Genomic DNA, 15,370 nt, shown 5'->3' with positions numbered 1-15,370 from the left:
CAACCTTTTGTCTAACGCGTACCATCTAAACAAAAATTGATTGGATTGGATTATTTAATTATGACAAAGCACACGAGGGCTATCTGCCTAAAGGTAGGGATGCCTTTGTGGAGGACTTAAGGGAAACTGGCTCGTATACACGTTACACATGGGGAAAACCACGAAAACGCCTATGCAGCCAGCCCGTTCGTGGGATTCGAATCTCGGACCGAACTACCAGTGTTCAGCGTCTTTACCGCTCGGCCGCTGGTAGGCCCTAAACAAAAATTGAAAAACTTTAGTTCCACCACTACATTTTACATTGATTATTTTTCAATTTCTCAAATGGAGGAAAAAAAAGTTTGCCATTTGCACAACCTGTTGGCTATTTGCATTAAATATGCACGCATAAAAAATATTCGATTAAAAATGGGTTTCCATTTTAATTATCAAAATTTAAGTTATAATAATTAAATTCTAAAATTGAGTGCGAAATTGGGGCCCATTTAAGAGAGATAATTTTCATTATTTCTGGTTTTATTTCACTTAGTTTTAACCGTAAATTAGGATCCACTTTTAATTTAGTTCTGTATTTATTTTTAAAATACAGCATGGAAGAAAATCCTTATTCACACAAATAGGTTTTGCAAAAAGGCAATAAAATTTTAATAACTTTATTTGAAATGCCTTTAATTTTTTTCCACGGTTGAGCCGCTAGTTAGCCAGTTTTCTTCACGAGATTTTTGTGTGTGTGTGATTATGGCAAAGCCTCGAGGGCTATCACAACGAGATTTTTGAATTTAATATTTAAAAATACTTTGTTTCTCTTGATCCCAAAAGTGGCTCCCAAAAGTGTTCTTACACTTATGATTTTCATTGAAATAGGGCTCTATCCATTAATTAAAAGTAAACTTTCTGAATCAGATTTTAATAATAAGAAACTATAATCTATTCGTAACAAAATGACATGTAATATATTTAAAATAAGCGAAACTTTATTTTTAAGGAAATAATAATCAAAAAATGACAAACATTTTATCTCACAAAAGTCTTCGTACACTTCAAAAAAATCTTGACATATTATTAAATATTTTCATTTTTCGTTCAATTAATATTAGTAGGATATCCTTTAGCATCCACAACAGCTTTTAAATGTCTGGGAACAGATTTTAATTTTTTTTTGTAATTTCTGTATCAATGTTCATCCATTCTTCCATCATGGCTGTTTTGAGTTCGCTTTTCGTTTTGATGTCGTGTTTTTGTACTTTAACCTCTAGCTCTTTCCAAATGTGTTCTATGAGGTTTAAATCTGGCGACTGAGTTGGTGTTTTCAAAACCTGTGGACAATTGTAGAGACACTACAGGCGAACGTTGAGAGAACTTAGAATCGTTATCATGAATAAAAATAAAGTTGTTTCCAATACCCAAATTTTGGGCTGATAATTTTAAATTGTCTCTTAAAATATTTAAATAAAGAGAATGATTCATTATGCATCAATTAATACCAAATTACTTAGTCCTGATGCTGTTATGCCCTTCCCCCACACAAGTACACCTCCACCGCTTTGCTTAACTGTTCCAACTAAGTTCTTAGAATAAAGTTCCTCATTTTTTCTTCTCCATACAGTTATTCGACCATCGGAACCAAAAATGTTAAATTTGCTTTCCTCAGCGAATAGGACATTATTCCAGTACGTTTCGGGTGTATTTATCTCTGATTTTGCGAATGAATGCCTAAGCTTTCTGTTTTTCTCACTAACAAAATTTTTTTACGGGGTGAACGCCCATGTAATCCAGCTTCTCTGAGAACTTGTCGAACAGTTTAAGGTGAAATTGAAGTAGAAAATTTTGCATTAATTTCTGCAGAAACTTTTACAGCACTCAAATGTGGGTTTTTCACAAATTTTCTAATAATAAATCTCTCATCACGTTTAAATAGTTCGTATATCACGTTTAAATAGTCTCATCACGTTTAGTTAACTTTCTCGGTCGACCTTTTTTTACCTTGTTTTCAATCCGATTTTCTTCTTAAAGCGTTTTATCACATACTGCACTGTAGAATGTGATACGTTAACTAATTTAGCGATATTTCGAATTGATTTAACTCTACTGTGGTGACAAATTATCAATATTCGAATGCTGTTTGTAATTTCTTTACGACTGCAACCCATTTTTCAATAATAAATAGAATATTATGAAGTAAACAATAAAAAATTAAAGCAAGCGATTTTTTAAATGTCACCACATTGCAAAAGTTAAAAAAAAGCGGCGAACTGTAATTCTAATTTTGATTTTATCTAAAAATATTTCAGTGTACAAAGACTTTTGTGAGATAAAATGTTTGTCATTTTTTTATTGTTAATTTCTTAAAAATAAAGTTTCGCTATATTTTAAAAATCATGTAATTTTGTTATGAATATGTTATAGATCTTATTATTAAAATCTCATTGAAAAAGTTTACTTTTGATTAATGGATAGAGCCCTATTTCAATGAAAATCATAAGTGTTCGAACACTTTTGGGAGCCACTGTACCTAGCCAACCGGAAAAAAGAAGAAAGAAACAAAGTTCTTTCATTTCGTTAGAGATATATCCGAGTTCTTTAGGGTGAAAGGCAACAGCAAGAGCAAAGTTAAATTCCCAGCGAGTAACTAAAGGACATGTCTGAATATAATAACAGAAAATACGAATAAAATTCTGTTGACTTTGCATCTTTCGATACGCGCCAAAGCGGAAAAATAGATACTGTTTATGAGCTTTGCATCTGCCTTTTAAAACACTGCAGTTGAAGTGAACTAACTTTGTGATTCATGAATTTCCTTACATCTACCTTTTCGTTTCCAACGTTTTCGTATAGTAGCTAGGGTTGCCATAAGGTAACTAAGATTAATTAGGAAAAAAAAAAAAGAATACTATTTAAAACTGTGTGATTACTTTGAAAATGGCTAAATTTCTTACAGATACAAAGCATACTGATCGGAAATCATATCCAAGAAAGCTAAGCTAATTGTCATTCTAGCCCACGATGCAAATTTCCAGAGAATATTTTCATTAATGGTCCTCAGGAATCGGATAAAAGTAACAAGTTTGCAGTGGAGGCAGTTGAAGCAATTCTGATTTGTCATTACAATGACTCACGCTCAATTTTGAAATTATGTGAAAGAAGAAAATGATATAAGTAAGAAAGTAAAATCAACATAAAATATGACTGGCATAAAAAGGATTGGTTTTACATCTTTTTTATTACTCATTGTTTAGGTTCCAAAAACTTTATTCATTTTTTGTCAGAGTAAAATAAACCATTTTAAATGTAGCCTGTAAACATCCCCTATCAATGCTTAACAGTTATGCCATTCCTATTCATAGCAGTTAAATTTTAACGTAGGAGGTCCACCAGCTGCCGAGCGCTAAAGTCGCTGAACACTGGTAGTTCGAGTCCTGGCTAACGGGCTGGCATGGGTGTTTTCTTAGTTTTCCCCAGTTTGAGCCAATTTCACTTAGGCTTAGGAACTCCTCCACGAAGGCATCCCTTCTCTCAGGCAGATAGTCCTCGTGTACTTTGCAGTAATTTAACAAAACATTAATTTAGGAAACCTGCCGTCCAGACGGGAACGTAACCGTAACCGAAGAGCCTGATTTCGAATCCCGGAGAAGGCATGTATGTAAATTGTCTGTGCCTTCATAGGACGTAACGGTGGCCGCCGGCCCCATAATAAAACGACCTCCTTTTCTGACCTTAGTAGGGGGCAACGCCTATAATCGGTTAGTGCCCGCCATAATTTAAAAAATAAATAAATAAAATAAAATAAAATAGAAAGGCTTTCACGTGTTATATTACTCTCAAAGGGGCTTTTTTTTTTTTTTTTTTTTTTTTTTTTTTTTTTTTTTTTTTTTTTAATTACGTACATATACACGTTTGTGTTGGTTGTGCTGCGTTAACCATGAGGCCTATTATTATCGGCCAGGAGGGTTGCAGTACACTCGTATATATTACATTACGTTACACATACACATTTCGAGAGCATTTGGGCTAAAAATATTTAAAAACAGCATATCTTTAGAATTTCCGACAGATAGTCTTGCGCGCTGGAGATAAAAGTGTTTTTTCAATACAATGTTACCGTTACTTGATTTGAAATCGTTGAGTTTGCTAATCAAAAATTCGTTTTGACAAGTTTTACAAAATATGAAATAGACAATAAAAGAAATTCTAAATTCGGGTTTCCGGGTATCCATATTCGGGTAGAGAACTACGATATTCAGAGTTTAACGTCTCTAAGTAACCCCCCCTTTTTTTTTCCCGCACGATGCGAGAACCATACATGCATTCATGCAGATTCTGCATTATTTAATTTCTTTAAATGTAATACAGGCTCTAATATTTGGGGGCAACAATTTAAAAAGTGATTCGCTGTTTATAGTGAATCAACGCAAAATGCCAAAACGAAATTAATAGCCCTGCTGAGCCAACGCCCTTTGGGCTAAAAAAAATAGGAAAGCTAAACTTCAGTCCACTTCAGGTAGTTTTTATTAGAATTTACGACTACCTGGATTTAGTGTCAAAATGGTCTTCAGTTTTTAATTTTTTTCGAAATTGTTTATGTCGCCAATATCGCCAATTTAAAAAATAATAATGAAAAATCTGAAAGGGTTGATTTTACCGATCGTCCAGAAGGGCCTTTTTTTCCCTTTGAAAGTGGAGATTATGGGCAGAGACGTCCCAGGTGGAATAACGGAATATTTTAAAGGATAATACAGGTACATAATACATTTAGGGTAACACAGGAATGTTCTGTATCTCTTGTGTACTTAAAAACTGAAGGAAATATAAAATGCAATTCTATATAATTAGATGTATCATGAATTAAGTGCATTTTTACTTAAACATATTAAAATGTAAATAGATAATATTCTTTAGAATTGCATCTATTTCTTTTAAATAGCTTAGTTGTTAATACTGGACAAACGAAAGAATTATATCTTCCGTTTTTCCGAAAGGCAACTGACTCGCATGAAAAGTGAAACAACGAAAAATCTTGTTTCAAGCGGGGGGGGGCGACAGAGGCAAGACAACACGCGCCAAACAATTTTCTCTAGACTAAGTTTCGATCAAGGTTAATTTTTCTAAACTAAAGTTTAGTTTAGAAATCTCTATTTTAATTAGTTACTGAAGTTATCTTTAGTTTCTAAACTAAAGCTGTCTTTAGTTATCTTTAGTTTTTATCCCTGTCTTGAGCTAGCTGTAACGATCTGTAAACAAGTAACGAAGTAAGAATCATATTCAGTTGCTTTGAAAATGTGGAACACATTTAGTTTAATCTTGGTTAAATAAATAAATAAAAATATTTTTTTTTAAAAAATCAATCTTAGCTTTTCCAAAACCCCACGAGTGACCACTCAATACCGGTAGTTCGACTAAAATTGCAAACCTCTTCGAACTAGTGGGCTACATGAGTACTTCTCTTGGTTTTTCACTTGTCTGTAACATGAGTATAATCTAGTTTCCTGAGAAAGACCTCCACAAAGGCGTCCCATCCCTGAAGGTGATACCCCTACAGTACTGTGTGTATTCAGTTAACATAACCTAATTTTTTAACCCGAGCGGGCGGTGAGCCAGAAGGGCTATTAGTCTCAAAACGGCATTTTATGGCGTTTCACTATAAACGGCGAATCACTCTTTAAATTGTTGCCACCAAATATTACCGACCTGTATTATATTTAAAGAAATTAAATAATGAAGAAGCTGCATGAATGTATGCATGTTTCTAGCACTGTGAAGAAAGAACGGTACCTACAGTCATCCAATTTTTAATAACGTAATCCTCCACCCGAACATGAGCACCTGGACCCCCGAATTTTGAATTTCGAATTTTTTCCATATTTTGGAAAATTTTAAGGAATTTTTGATTAACAAACTCAACGATTTTAAAGCCAGTAGTGGCAACACCGTACAGAAGAAAAGTGTTTTTATCTCCTGCGCGCGACACTGTCTACAGATGTTCTGTTTTTAAACATTTTGCGATATTGCTGTTGAATTGAATATTATGTGGCCTGAGTGTGAACACACAAAACGTTAAAAGACGCAGTTTTGAATGTCATATAAAATCTGAAAACTTTCAGAATTTTTTTAAAATTTTACTTACTTATTTGTTTATGTATTTTTCAAAATTGGTTTCACGCTGATTTCCTTCAAATGTTAGGTTAGGTTATTTGGCCAAGCACATTGGCCAAATAACGTAGGTTTGATTTCGTGGAGTAATTTCTAAGGAAAACTGATTGCATAGTAAAAATCACAAAAGCCAACGCAGTAGTCAACAGTTTTAACTACTCGGGTACAGTGGAGCCAGATTTGCTTCTAAAGAATTTGGAATTTAGTGACAGAATATTACAGCCATGCGCCAAAAAAAATGGATAATGATCCAATTCCAGATGAAAAAAAAAAAATCATATTTTCTTGAAAGGAAAATCATGCAAACTGTCATTCTGTCAACCAAGAGTTTGAATCCCCCCCCTGTTAATCAGAAATTGTAAAATACAGTAAATGCCCCTTAATGTTATCATTTGGATATTGTTATCGAACTGCAGAAATTCCTCTAATTTGTATATGAAAACATGAAAAATACATCACTCATTGCGATTAACAGTTCGGTTAATACGATCCAAATATTACAAATACATTTTTTAAACAAAGGTTTCTTTTAAAGTTTAATATGGTTTATCAGTTTGAGTTTATGTATAAACATGGCTCAAGTGGAATAGCGACACATTTTACAGGATATTAGATGAATTATGCGTTTAGACTAACGTATTTCGTCCATTTTACGCCTATTTATTTCGTTTTTTCATAGTTGCCGGTTTTTCCCGGTTGCATATTTCCGAATTCTATCCCACCCCCTTTTCGAATTCAAATAAAATCGTGACTGTTTCGTATCATTTAAGTCGTTATTGTATTTTTCTCCATGGATAATTGATGTCATTTTTATTGCCGAAAAGGAAGATTGAGCGATTCTCCAATTGTATGAGGTTTTAGATTTTTCGTAATTAAATATGAAATTTGTAAGGATGCCGATGAAACCTCAGGAACTGTTGTATATTTTCTCAAAAATACATTTTGATATTTCACGCTGTTAGTTAATTTCTTAAAAATTAATCAGATTTATTTACTAAATCGTTATGTTTAGTTTCCAAATATAGTTTTAATTTAACAGGTTTCATGCATTGATTTTTCATTGCATTTAACACACAACGGATATTCATTTTCCACTGATAATGCAACATGTAAAACAGTATCTAATAAACTCTTCTTGATATTTACTTGATTTTTTATTAGAAGTAGAAAGAAAAATGTTTATTAGATGTCTGGCCATCATTCCCATTTTCACTCTTGCCGATTTAATCCCAGTATACGTTACACACGGGATTGGGTGAATTTTGCGACATTATTATAAGCAGTAAACGGGTCATTTTGGTGTTGGCGAAAATTTTCAAACTCGCGCCAAGACCATACCGCGTTCTAGGATTGTACCCTCTTGTGTAGCCATTTATCCATCAAACAAAACTGTTTTTTTTTTTTTTTTTTTTTTTTTTTTTTTTTTTATCATCCTTCAAGCACGCAATCGAATTTTCCAATACTTCGAAAATGTTATATGCTTGCTTGACAACAAATTTGGTTAGAAATAGGGAACACAAGTGTGTAAACTATGCATATTACAATTATCGCTGCGCGCTTTGAAATTCGATTCTCGAATTGTTCAAGCATAACGCCTGAATCAAGGGGAAAACAATACAATCAAAATTAATATATGGAAATGATTAATTTAAAATTCCTAGTAAATGTTAAACATCCAAAATTCTTTTCAAATGCCGTTATATTTTTTGTTGTCAAATAAATTTTTTTTGAATTTAGCGACCCCCCAAAATTTCTTCGCGACTTGCGTACCATTGCCATAATAACGCTTTGTATTCATGTAAACCTGATTAATTCTGAAGTGGTTTAAATTCTGTCAGAAACAGTACAAGTGATCTATTTTTCAATTGCATTTGGAAAAAATGATTTCAGACTTGTTTTCAACTGCATGTAACAGAGTATTATCAGAATTACGGGAAAGTGCGACTGTGAAAATGGATAAACATCAGCTGTCCAATGTGAAAAATAATGTTACCATTTGGATATTGTTATCGAATTGCAGAACGCCCTTCAGTTTGTATACGAAAACATGGAAAATGCATCGCTTATTGTGATCAACAGTTCGGTTAATACGATCCAAATATTACAAATACATTTTTTTAAACAAGGTTTCTTTTAAATTTTAATATGGTATATCAATAGAGTTTATGGATGGACATGGGTCAAGTGGAATAGCGACACATTCTACAGGATATTAGATGAATATGCGTTTAGACTAACATATAATATAACATCTTTCATATATTCCAAAACGAAAAAAGACTTTCGGCCCGCCGCGTATTTAGAGTGCCCCCCATACCGCACAGACACTATACATTTACAAACATCCATGCAGTCTCCGGGATTCGAGCGCGAGTCTTTCGGTACGGTACTCAGAGTCACTAATCACTATCCCGGTTGGAAAAATGTGATCACATTTAATGGAGTCTTGGTGTATCACGATGGAACGGTGTTTGGACACAACAAGGTGCCCAGGCACAGTCGCCTTAACCCTTCTACAACAAGTAAAAAATTCCTAAATAGTGCACGAAATAACTAGAGCAACGCATATAATTTATATGTATATTTGTATCTAATTTAATTCTTGCTTTTAATTTATTCCTTTTACAATTGAAATTTTGTTATTCATGATTTAATTCCAGTCCCCGTTAAACATTTTTAACAATTTTCATTCAAGTTGCTTAAAAACATCTTTCGAAATAGAACTTACTAAGTATGGATTCACTCTTTTCAGATAAATCTACTATAATTAATCTTAGAAGATAAATATAATCAATATTATTTAAATAAATTATATATATATATATATATATGGATATGGTATGTGTGTGTGTGAGAGAGAGAACACGTTTTAATTCTAGTTTGCAGTACATACGGGATTCGGCGGCATTATGTGTCATTTTGGTGTTGGCGACGATTTTTAAAGTCGCGTCAAATGCTGTTCCGTATACTAGGATTTTACCTAGAACAGGGTTTCTTAAACTGTAGGTCACGACTCCCGTGTTGGTCGCGGGACCTGCAGTAGGATGTTGCCAAAATTTTAGCAGTTTTGATATTTCTTTAACTTAATATAATAATTTTACAGTTATCAAATATTTTTACACAATGTATCTGAAAATAAAAAAAGCTAGACAATACAGACAAAGGGAAAACGAAAACGTTTCGACGCATTCTTTTTATAATATAAACGTTCATTTTCCTTGCTTTGCACGTGAAGCTGTCATTTCGTTTGTTACATATTTAAAAATTTCACATCGTTCTATGTCTTAAAATTAGAAATTAAAGGGAATGACCTGAAACTGCAATAGTATATTACAGTACAAGTGAAAAAAATTGAGAGTTTCACTCACGCGTGTGTCTTATTTGCGCAATACTTATGGAGTCCCACAAAATTTGTGTAAATATTACGGGGTCCTGAGGTTTAAATGAAAGTTTATTGCAAGGTGGTAGTAGAAAGTTTTCCCTGCCATTTATATAACCGTACTTGCTACAATAAGATATTCCGCCTCTCCCGAGTAGCTAGTCAAATTATTTCGTTTGTCTAAAACTGAAGTGAAACTCATTTCAATTTAAATCTGACAGTTTTCGGAAGCGAAGTGTTTGTTTTAGACTAAAAAAATCACCAGCATTAATTGAAATGGTAACAAAGGATTCGAATTTGCAATGACCAATGCCTTTATCCCCACATCATCAAAGAATTATTTTTATCGCCAAAAAGAGGGTTCCGCAAAGAGGTAAAATTTAGTGCCAAATGTTAAATTTAACAAGAGTAACTGCCTTCTACAGTGAAAAAAAGGTAAAAACGCTGAAGGACTTAATTTAGTAAATTTTTTTGTGTCAAAAAAGGGCCAGAATCAATTTTGTGAGGGGTTACATCATGAATTTTGACAAGCATCGACGTTTCCTTGATCAGTGGTTGTTAACAAGAGCAGAGTGAAAACGCTCGAACTTCATGTCGCCAAGTGCTTCGGGTCTGGGAGGGGGCCGAAATTTACAATTAGCAAACGGTGCAAATCCATCCAATGAAATTTTAGTGTAATTTTTAACTGATTTTTCTGATTGGCTAGAAAGGGCACATGACCGTTCGCCACTGACTTCGCGACGAAGTGCAAAAGCTTTACGGCTCATACTAAGGCTATACTAAGGTTTAGAGGAGCCTTAGCTCATACTAGACTTTAACTTTGTTGGATCTAGGTGCTATTCTTGCGATTATAAATTCTCTATATATTTTTCATTGTCTAATTTGATCTAATTTTCTAATTCTTTTTAAGATCTTTAATAGCTTTCTGTTTGATATATTTTTTGTATAATTTTCTAATTCTTTTTAAGATATTTAATCTTAAATATCTTTGTATTTTTGATTTTTTTTAATATAATTTTCTAATTCTTTTTAAGAATCTTTAATATTTTTGTATTTGATATATTTTTTATAAATTTTCTAATTCCTTTTTCAGATATTTTATCTTTGTATTTGATATATTTTTTATAAATTTTCTAATTCCTTTTTCAGATATTTTATCTTTGTATTTGATATATTTTTTTATATAATTTTCTAATTCTTTTTCAGATATTTAAGCTTTAATATCTTCGTACATAGCTAACCTTACTAACATTTGTATATAAATACTAATTTTTCTTACTAACTATTAACATTTGTATATAATATTTTTGTAAGTAATCTTTGTAATAAATACTTTTTTTCTTGCCATTAAAATTTTTGTATTGTAGTATATATATTGTAATTTACTTGTGTAATAAAAATAAAAATTTCTGAAATGGAGTCCGAGCCTTTCAGCTCCAGGTAATGTATATTTGCGTATTTATATTGTTTTATTTATTTTTTAGCACTTCACTCGGTTTGTCGGTACTACCAATGTCCCGGTTAAATCTTTGTTGATGAAAATTAAATTATCTGCATTAAGTTTTTCATAATAAACTGTAGTTAAATTCTTTTAATGTATTGCATCAGTCTATTCTATTGGTTATCTATTTAATTAAGTGTTAATATTTGTGTTTAATTTTTTACATCAGTAATTGTTACTTAACGAAAGTTCATCCACTCATTAGTATGTACATGATTATTAATTTTATTTTCATCGTATTTAAAAGTACAGTTGGCGTCGTTTGATTTGCGTAACGTTTGTCTAGAGCTATTTTGTTAACTATATATATCGTTGAGCATAGCAGCAGAATTCAATTAATTTACTATAAATATAACTATAAACGGATAAATCGATGCTTTCACAGTATATTAGGAAAAGGAAACAATTGGTTTAATCCTCTGTTTGAAACAACGCAGCAAATATAAAATTAGGGTGTGAAGTGCAGAATCGCCCACTTATTTGGCGCTTTTTACAAGAGTAAGAAAAACTGGATTTTTGTCAATTTCCTTTGACTTTTTTACATCAATGTGTACTTGAACAAAGGAAGATGCACATTGCCGATATTGTGCAATTCTCTGATGTTTTTTTAAGTGAAAATACGTCGATGTGTTACCGGATAGGGTAAATCATCTTTATATGTCACAAATTTCATTTACATGATCAGCGCAAACTGATGCAAAACGGTGATATACAATCTTTTCTAAATTTGAAAAACTGAGATTTTAGTTGGAAAATGAGCTAGACAAGTTAAGGTACTGCTAAAATGCAGCTTTGTATTAACAAAACACAGAATCACAATGAACAGTATTTCGATAGACTTGCTTTCGATCGAATTTCGGATCCTTTAAATTCGGTGATATCGGAAAAGCTGTGATAGAAGTGGCGGTACGCCTCAATGCCGTATAGGCTATCTATCTTGTCCGGAAAAGGTCTAATATTTTTTGCCGATTTGAATATTTTTTTTAAAGTTTGTTCAGCATATTGTGAATTTCAGAAATGTTGCATGAGTATATGAACACAAGATTCATGTAATGAGAAGTGCAGTGCATATGGATTGCTTTTGGAGCAAAAGCTTTAATCTGAGCTCCAATTCCCTTTTTTATCACGTTACCTGCTCCATCATAACTCATAGCTAATGTTGCTACCATCTAACCCGGATTTTGAAATTATTGAGATTATAGAATTATTATTGAGTGGACCTGTAATCTTAGCTAGTCTGAGAAAATGTAGGATGTCTTTCTTATCTAATATTTTTTGACTGTTCACAAATCATCTTGTACACCATCATAAAGTTTCCTTATTATTTGAAGTGACTTCATCAGTTATAATGGAATAAAAGTGAGCAATGGTATTGCTGTATGAGAAAAAAATTTTGTTACCTCTAGCACGCAAGGCTATTGGAAATTTTGAAGATAGGCCTTTTTTAAATATTTTTTTTATATAGCTGTTTACTTGAATTTTATGTGATTTATGTACGAAGAACAGGCTATTTGAGAATTAAAGGTAACACACAAAACATTAAAAGAATTCCCTTTGGGTGTAATATAAAATTTGAAATCTTTCAGCTTTTATTTTAATATTTTTAATTTTATATTTTTTTCTAAAGCACAAATGTGAATTACCCCAGAAGGGCTATTAGTTTCAAAATGGCATTTTGTGTCAAATCACTTTAAATGTCCGAAGCACTTTTCTAATTGTTGTCACCAAATATTATCACCCTGTATCATATTTCATGAAACTAAATAATGATAATTTGCATGAACATATGTATGTTTACGCATTGTTGAAAAACAATGTTGCCTATAGTCATTAAATTTTGGATAACGTAGTCCTCCACCCGAACATATAGGCACTTGGAAGCCTGAATTTGGAATTAACATATTTTTATTATCTATTTTATACTTTGTAGAAATTTAACAAATTTTTGATTAAAAATCATAGTTTTAAAGTGAGCAGTGTAATTATTTTACATTTTGTAAAAATTTAACTAATTTTATATTGTAAACTGAATTTAATAAAAGTAGTTAAATAAGAAATTAAAAGATCCAACTCAGTAAGTCAGAGCCGGAACAGCTAATGAAGGTTATGAGACTGTGATATTACTTTTGGTTTTGTGAAACGAAGGATTACTAGGATACTTTCAGATTGAAGTTCTGTAGAAACAAAAGTTTAAGTACCCTCTGCCTTTCTGAAGCTCTTTATTTGTTTATTGACTTTTGCTTATTAAAATGTCACTAAAGGAGATATGAGCAGAAAAACGTACATTCGGAGTTGCGATTCGTATGTTACGCTGTAAGAAAGAAACGTAGTGCCAGAGTGTCACTATGGTAAATAAATGTATTGAAAGTAAAAGTGTTATTTTCTGTAATGTGTGTGGTGTTATTTTATTGTGATATATAGCTATTCATGAGAAATAGAATAATTCAATTCAAGTGTGTTTGGTGAATTGAATTATTCTATTTCTCGTCAATAGCTATATATCGCAATAAAATAACACCACACACACATTACAGAAAATAACACTTTTACTTTCAATACATTTATTTTCCATGGCGACAGTCTAGCGCTAGCTTTCTTTCTTACAGAGTAACATATGATTCGCAACTCCGAATGTGTACAACAAGAATCAAGTTTATCGAAAATATATTTCAGCGGCGATTCTAGTGGCGCATGCGCTATTAGACAAGATTCTGCTCTGTCGCCAAGTATTTCTCAGCTAATACAAAACAAAGCCACTGTACTGAAGATAACACAGTTCAGTGAAAGAGTCTCTAAATGTCAATTACATTTAATGTTGCTGACGCAGACTCATTTTGCGTAGGATGCATATTCATAAATCGTTTCAGATGAACATACACTTGTTCGTGGTGATTAGAGAACCTTTCTTCTAGTAATGAAAAGGCTAATTTATAATTAGAGTCAACTATGGATATTGACTGAACAATACGATTAGCATCTCCTCTTAGCTCAGATTTTAAGTACTGTAATTTGACCACATCTGTTAAATTAGGATTTGAATCAACACTGGCTAAAAAATATCTTTAAGTGAAAGCTACTCGTGTAAGTTACCCGAAAACGTTGGCAAAATAATTTTGGATAATTTAACATTGACCTAAGCATTCGTGAAAACCAAAGGTTCCTATTCAATTTCTTTGGAAAGCTTAGCTAATTTACGATTTAATTCGACTTCTACATCTAAGACAATATCGTCAATCTCTTCTTTCTCTTTTACATAAGCATCAATACAATCAAAAGTCTTTAATCCGGACTTGTCAGGACTTCAGCGATTCCAGATTATCGGTTTTCCCGGATTATAGATCATCAGTTTAAATCTGGTAAAATGGCATGCATAAATTATAAAATTAAAAATATAAAACCGTAATTTATGAAATAAAGAGCAATTATGATCTAAAGGGTATCAAAATTTACAAAAAAATCTTAATATTTATTTGTTTACTTTATTAAACATTTCTTTCAACAAGCACATGCGTAAAGCATACATTAAGCATAGTCGAAATTAGAAAATTGCAACCAGAAAACTATTTGATGTGTACTTGTGATATTTATAATGACAAGGAATTTGATTTAAATCATATCAAAGAGGGAGCAAATCGAGATGAAATACTACATTTAATAAGGAATTATAAGCCGATTAAAATAAAAACATCTGCCATGAAGATGAGGATAGTGCTGAGAGATCAATTCCCAGTTCATTGCACGCCGTGACGTCCCCCCCCCCCCCCCGCAGAGCAGCTTGAAATTGATAAACAGATTTTGGAATGGTTAGAGAAACAAAGGATATGCCTTTATCCATTTTTTGCAGCAATTCCACTTTTTGTTTGATGGACATCGAAACATGCTTTCCCTTTGTAGATTCTTTGCAGCTCCAGTATCGGAAATTGTGTTTGACATAATCGAAAGTTCCAACTTACTTTTATTAAATTGCTCTAATAGTCTAAAAGAAAATAATAAGCCGTATCCAATTAGAAGATTAAGGAACAACACAATCTGCAACATTAACTGAAATAGATTATTTTAGCTTAGCTTATACCGTCCGTTATACATTAAACGCGCATGCGTAAACGTATTATGCATATGCGTAAACGCATGTGCGGAAAATTTGTAGCTTTGAGGTCCGGATTATAGATCATTCCGGATTATGGATGTCCGGATTAAAGACTTTTGACTGCACTTTCTTCAATACATAACCCGAACAAAGAATCGAAATTGGAATTTATCTTTGTCTCGAACACTTTAAACTTATTCTTCAGCACTTCCAAATCACTTCTTTGGATATTTTTGTCGGCAACGTTTTGTTTTAA

At 32.4% G+C, this 15,370-nt stretch overlaps 2 protein-coding genes across 10 annotated transcripts in view; one reads left to right on the top strand and one right to left on the bottom strand.

The window, feature by feature from the left end:
* LOC146998828 (uncharacterized) overlaps positions 1-15,370 on the top strand; it is a 168,552-nt gene that overhangs the window by 61,686 nt on the left and 91,496 nt on the right. For 2 of the 5 annotated variants that reach the window (XM_085811711.1, XM_085811710.1), the window contains exon 1: positions 10,926-10,966. The exons of the other annotated variants lie outside the window; for them this stretch is intronic. In XM_085811711.1, coding sequence (XP_085667837.1) covers positions 10,941-10,966 — 26 coding nt within the window. In that variant the 5' untranslated portion in view covers positions 10,926-10,940. Of the gene's footprint in view, positions 1-10,925; positions 10,967-15,370 lie in introns of those variants that run through there. 5 annotated transcript variants of the gene reach the window in all.
* The window catches only part of LOC146998829 (alcohol dehydrogenase class-3-like), a 116,868-nt gene that overhangs the window by 50,678 nt on the left and 50,820 nt on the right, over positions 1-15,370 (bottom strand). The gene's annotated exons all lie outside the window — the stretch shown is intronic.

The sequence above is a fragment of the Stegodyphus dumicola genome, chromosome 2 (genome assembly GCF_044657685.1).
Source record: "Stegodyphus dumicola isolate Sdum_Otavi_A_Nest chromosome 2, ASM4465768v1".
In the NCBI taxonomy this organism is placed as follows: Eukaryota; Metazoa; Arthropoda; class Arachnida; order Araneae; family Eresidae; genus Stegodyphus; species Stegodyphus dumicola.
This window is presented reverse-complemented; position numbering and strand designations above follow the sequence as displayed.